At 41.0% G+C, this 5,979-nt stretch overlaps 1 protein-coding gene across 1 annotated transcript; it reads left to right on the top strand.

Moving 5' to 3' along the window:
• Nucleotides 1-1,594: 1,594 nt before the first annotated feature.
• LOC114291155 (putative L-type lectin-domain containing receptor kinase S.5) lies at nt 1,595-5,662 on the top strand. The gene is made up of 2 exons (XM_028235208.2): nt 1,595-3,063; nt 4,657-5,662. The coding sequence occupies exons 1-2, from the start codon at nt 1,824-1,826 to the stop codon at nt 5,484-5,486; spliced, it is 2,070 nt and encodes a 689-aa protein (XP_028091009.2). The 5' UTR covers nt 1,595-1,823; the 3' UTR covers nt 5,487-5,662.
• The last annotated feature ends 317 nt before the right edge of the window (nt 5,663-5,979 follow it).

Raw genomic sequence — 5,979 nt, 5'->3', positions numbered from 1 at the left:
AAATTGAATTTTTTATTTTTCGTTTTTTTTATTTTTAGTGAATATTTTTGAAATTTTAAGCAAAATTTTCACTTTTTTTAAGGGAGATTTACTAATAAATCCCAAAATTTGAATTTATAAACCAGTTGGTCCCATTTTTATTCTACTAAACTGTTTAGTCCCATTCAATTGTGAGGGACGTAATTACCCTCATTTAATCGTTATTGATGCGATTGTTAGGGGAAAATTGGGTGTGGTGCATGTGTGTCTCACGTGCATAATTAGTGAATGGATGTGTGATGTGTTGCAGGTGATACATTGTAAGGGTGTCACAGAATGGCAAAGCGCTATAAGGGGTTTTTGTTTTGGGCTGGGTTGGTGTGTTTGGGGGTTCACACAGGCAGACACACACACATTCACAACACACACTCAATACCGAGATGCATACACATTGATAGATTTGGACACAAACCCAAGGGACCATTGACACACACGGTTGAGAGAGGGAGAGGATTACACCCAGCAGCCTCAGCATCTCAGCATCTCTATACTCACACAACCAGATCAAACACATCGAATCGTTGATTCCACCGCCTCGATCCTTCGAGAATGGAAACCTAGGGTATGAATTGATGACTGCTTGATCGAGCCCTACGACGGCGTTATTGCTGTCTTCGTTGTCGTCTTCAGCGACGAAGATTATGCAGGGGAGGATGATGCCGTTGTCGGAAGAAGTTGCGGTGGTGGTGGTGGAGCTAGGGTTAAGGTTTTGGCGGTGGCGGCGATGGCAGAGGCAGACGTAGGAGACGAGGAGGAGGGTGGAGAGGAGGACAAGGAAGCCGAGGGCGATGGCGATGGCGTAGCCGAGGCCGAGGCCTCAGCTGAGGCTGGTTAGGTAGTTGGTTGTGGAGTGGGGGGAGGTGGTGGTGGTGTGCCGCCGGGAACGGCGACGGTGGTGGTCAAACACACACAGCACACACCAAACCCAGCTCTCTTCTCTCTCTAAGACACACACACTGCTGGCTTCAACACACCCACACACACACAATGATACACACACATAGCACACAACGCACACAGTACACACGGAATGAGCAACGCTTCCAAAAAAGGAACTAATCCAGCAAAACAGTCCCACATTAAACCAAGGGCACTCTCGTCCACACAGTTAAACAAAAATGAAAAAAAAAAACAGAAAGGACCAAATCAACCCACCAGCAGGACTATTTGGTATAATAGAATAAAAGTGGGACTATTTGGTATAACAGTTTGTAAAGTAGGATTTATTGGTAAATAATACTTTTTTTAAATGCATTTTACTTCGATGGATCTAAATAGTAAAATATTTATGAAAAGATATTTTAAAAAATTAATAAATACACAAAAATATTTAAAAAAATGTACTGATTTTTTTTTTTTTTTTGTATTTTTGATATTTAATGAATTTTTTTTAAAAAAAATCACAAATATTATAACTTTTAAGTGTATTTATATTAGGTGTATTTAAAAAATAAAAAATTTACTTAAAATATTAAAAAAAATTAATAAAAAAATATGAAAAAAAAAAATTAAAAATGAAATCTAGAAATGAAAACTGAGTGAATAATTTTTCCCCAACCATGTAAAAATGCAAGTTCCAAGCAATGACACTTCAAGATCGACGGGTCTATTTGTACTGGTAAAACCAAGCCCGTTTCTGTCTCTCTGGTAATATTTTTTATTGTTGAAAGAGAGGAAATCAATCTCCGCGTGCGTCAAAGACGACTCCATCGATTTATTTCTCTCCCGAACCTCCCTCATCATCATCTCCATTTTCATCTCTTCTTCTCTATCTCAATAATACAATGGGATTGGCGGCCAACCTCCGCATACTCGCCGTCCTCCTCTGTTTGGCGGCGGCGCCGCCTCCAATCTCCGCCAACTCCCTCAAAACTTTCACTGCCAAATACGGAGCCTTCGACGACAACACCCTATTCGCCACAACCCCTGCTTCTCTCATCGGCCGAGACGCCCTCCAAGTAACCCCAGACACAATCTCCGATATCATCAACTTAACAAACCAGTCCGGAAGAGTCCTCCTCAAACAACCATTCAAGCTCTGGAAAGGTCCCAACAACAACTCCTCTTCCTCAGACAGGGTCGCCTCTTTCAACTCCTCTTTCCTCATCAACATCTTTCGCATAAACAACAATCCTGCCGGTGAAGGACTTGCCTTCGTTCTAGTCCCCGATACCAACCTCCCTAACAACAGCTCCGGCCAGTATTTAGGCCTCACTAACTCCACCACCGACGGCTTAGCCTCCAACCGCCTCATCGCCGTCGAGTTCGACACCTTTAAACAAGACTACGACCCAGATGACAATCACGTTGGACTCAATATCAACAGTGTCGAATCTAAAAAAGCCGAGTCCTTGAACCAATCCGGCATCCAATTATCTCCTACTGGAGCTAAGTTTTACAACGTCTGGGTTGAGTATGATGGCGTGAAAAAAACCATACAAGTTTACATCATAGAACAACCCGAGAAAGATGGGGCGACCCCTCCCAGGCCTGACTCGCCGGTCCTCGAGGAGGCTCTCGACCTGAGAGGGGTGGTGGATCAGATCTCGTATTTTGGGTTCTCTGCATCCACTGGGAACACCATAGAGCTCAACTGTGTACTCAGATGGAATTTGACTGTGGAGTACTTTTCAGACGACAATGGTCCGTTGATCAAGATCTTGCTCGGGGTTGGGTTGCCGGCGGTGGCCGTGGCCGTGGCTGCAGCCGTGGCGGTGGCCTATTATCGCCGCCGCAAGAAGCGGTCTATGCCAATCAACATATTGGGGGCGTTGAAGAGCTTGCCGGGGACACCTAGGGAATTTGAATTCAAGGATTTGAAGAAGGCGACCAATAATTTTGATGAGAAGAACAAGTTGGGGCAGGGTGGTTATGGTGTTGTGTACAAAGGACTGCTTCAAAATGAGGGTTTGGAGGTGGCTGTGAAGTGGTTTTCTAGGGGGGATTTGAAGGATCAGGGTGATTTTTTGGCCGAGCTTATGATCATCAATCGACTTCGTCATAAACACCTTGTTCGATTGCTGGGTAAGTCCTTTTTCCCAATTTTTTGAATTTTTTACTCATTTGATTCATCTTTACAACATTTCTGCTTTTGATTCTATGTTTGATTAATGGGATGTCTTGAAAATGTTTTCCCTCATGATTAATGTTCTTAGTCTTTAGATTGACATTGTCAAAAAACTATCTTTGGCCCATTGATCTCCATTGAAGCCTTTGGCAAGAAGATTTTTTTGAGACTTTTTTGGTGGCTTTTAGGCGAACTGCTAATTTGCTTATACAGTTGTTCCAAGAAAAAATGTGATGTGATATGATAGGATATGAGAGAGTTTTCCAAAATATTGTTATAGCCTGTATTAAAACCAAAAAATAGTTACAGATATAAACCACAGAGAGTAAAGACTGCTATGGTACTCTGCCATGTTATTATCAAGCAGAATGCATCTTAAGCTTTTGCTTTGTGGGAGTGCTTGTGCTTCAAACCAGGTACTTGAAGCCAACCATATTCATAACCAGTTAAAGAATCTTATAATCATATTATCTTAACAAATCTATAATCAGCAAACAAATACTAGAACTTCCTAATAAGTTTTTTTTTTTTTGGCAAGAAGAAAAACATATTGCTAGTAGTATTTTTATTCTTTAGAAGCTAGCAATATGACCTACAGGATAATCATCACCCTATCAGCTCAAAAGTTGCACTCCATATCCTTAGAATTGGCAAGCTATACCAGGAAGCTAAACAAGAATTTGAGACGGGACCAACCCATATGAACAGGAATTTTCTTTGTACACAAAAAGAGTTGACTTTCGTTCCCGCAAAAAGATTTGAACAAATAAGAGAGCATGCCCTGATGTTGCAATGGAGATGCTTTCCTCTTTTCAATTCGCTTAAGTTTTGTTGAAGGGCCCAACCTATAGGCTAGCTAATTCCTTATCATAATTTCCTAAACCGCCAACAACCCATGACCCACCTAACTTGACAGATGGCTCCAAGCCCTGCAAATGAAGAACTTGTTTTCCTTGGCTGCGTATTTGACTTGCCATCTATGAGAAAAGTAAGAGCTACGACAAATAACATCTCAATCTTCATTTGTCAGGATTTTTTGGAGTGAGTTCCTTGGCTTCCGCTGCTGGCTTACAATGCAATGCCTGTAAGCAGATATTGTCATTGCCACAGCTGTATCACACATCATGAAAGAAACTTCCACACACATTGGACAAAACCTCTTGAATTGTTTGTTGAACAAACAATAGGACCTGAATGCCTAATTTCTTGACCTGCCACCCCTTCTTTGGACCATCTCACATTGTTAACGTGCTACAAGTATTTTGGCAATTCAAGATTCATGTTTCAAATTAAAAGATTTAGAAGTTCAATCATACTAATGTTCTTGACAATGACATCGGTTTTCTTTTATAATGGAAACTACACTCTCTCTGCATTTATTTATTGATAATTCAGTAATAGGACCACTGACATGTTCTACAACTCCTGATATTCTTCAATGCCTTTGTCTTCTTCACTCAAGGCTTATATAAATTGTGTCCAAAAGACAAAAGAATTGAATGGGAATATTAAAGCATGTGTGTCCAATAACATATCTTTTTATGCAACAGGATGGTGTCACAAGAATGGAAAGCTGCTATTAGTATACGACTACATGCCCAACGGTAGCCTTGACATGCACCTCTTCAGTGACTCTAATAGCAAGCCACTGAGCTGGAACCTGCGTTACAACATCATCTCCGGGGTGGCCTCCGCCCTGCACTACCTCCATAACGAATACGATCAGAGGGTGGTCCACCGTGATCTCAAGGCCAGCAACATCATGCTTGACTCCAACTTCAATGCCCGCCTTGGTGACTTCGGCCTTGCACGCGCCCTTGACACTGAGAAGACCTCGTACACCGAAGCTGAGGGCGTGCTAGGCACGATGGGCTACATTGCACCCGAATGCTTCCACATGGGGAAGGCAACACAGCAATCTGACATCTACGCATTTGGTGCAGTCTTGTTGGAAGTGGTCTGTGGGCTAAGGCCCGGAACCAAGGTTGGTGGGTTCCAATTCTTGGTGGATTGGGTCTGGTATTTGCACCGCGAAGGGCGGTTATTGGATGCTGTGGATAAGAGGCTAGGGGAGGAGTACGTGGTCGAGGAAGCTGAGAGAGTGTTGCTTTTAGGGTTGGCATGTTCGCATCCAATCGCCAGTGAAAGGCCTCAAACACAGGCAATTGTTCAGATCATATCAGGTTCAGTGGCAGTGCCTCATGTGCCGCCATTCAAGCCGGCTTTCGTGTGGCCGTCGATGCCAATGGGATTGGAAGATATTAGCCAGGCCACCACCACCATAACGGGCACAACCTCCTTTTCTATTTCAACATCCAACTTCGGTACAGGATCGACTTCACAATATGTGAGCCGAGACAGCAACTTTAATTTGGTTTAGTATCTTTTGTAATTTTTTTCCTTTCAATTTTTCTTTTTTCTTTTTTCTTTTTTTATTATCTACTCTGATTTGTTTATGGAAAATAGTGAAAAGACTCTCCGATGCTGTGGATAAAATTTTGATTGAAATGTATTTTAAAGAAATATAGTAAAATGTATAGAAATATGTAAAATGTATATTTTAGAGTTTTATCCTTTATTTATTTATGAAGGGAGGATAGTGGAGGCAGGCAGTTGTTGTTGTTGTCTATATTTTGGTTGGTAGTGGAGGCAGCTAGGTGTCTCCAATTAGGTTTTATTTAAATTTTAAATTTGTAAAATGATTTGTTTATGAAAAATATTAAAGATTGTCTTAAAATTCAAACATTCACGTGTGAATATTTTTTCCCACTTTATGGTTTATGAATTTGAAAAATAAAAAGAAAAATGTGTGAAATGTAAATAAAATATAATTATATTTTATTTATATATTATGTATTTTTTTATTTTATTTT

This window comes from Camellia sinensis, chromosome 4, assembly GCF_055761805.1.
Source record: "Camellia sinensis isolate YWXY chromosome 4, ASM5576180v1, whole genome shotgun sequence".
Lineage (NCBI taxonomy): Eukaryota > Viridiplantae > Streptophyta > Magnoliopsida > Ericales > Theaceae > Camellia > Camellia sinensis.
Note: the sequence above shows the minus strand (reverse complement) of the source record. Positions and strands in the feature narration are given on the sequence as shown.

What these genes read in the sequence shown, in the direction of transcription:
- LOC114291155 (XM_028235208.2), top strand. Translation starts at nt 1,824, where the DNA reads ATGGGATTGGCGGCCAACCTCCGCATACTCGCCGTCCTCCTCTGTTTG. An exon ending in ACACCTTGTTCGATTGCTGG is followed by an intron (nt 3,064 to 4,656) that starts GTAAGTCCTTTT and finishes TTTATGCAACAG; the next exon opens with GATGGTGTCACAAGAATGGA.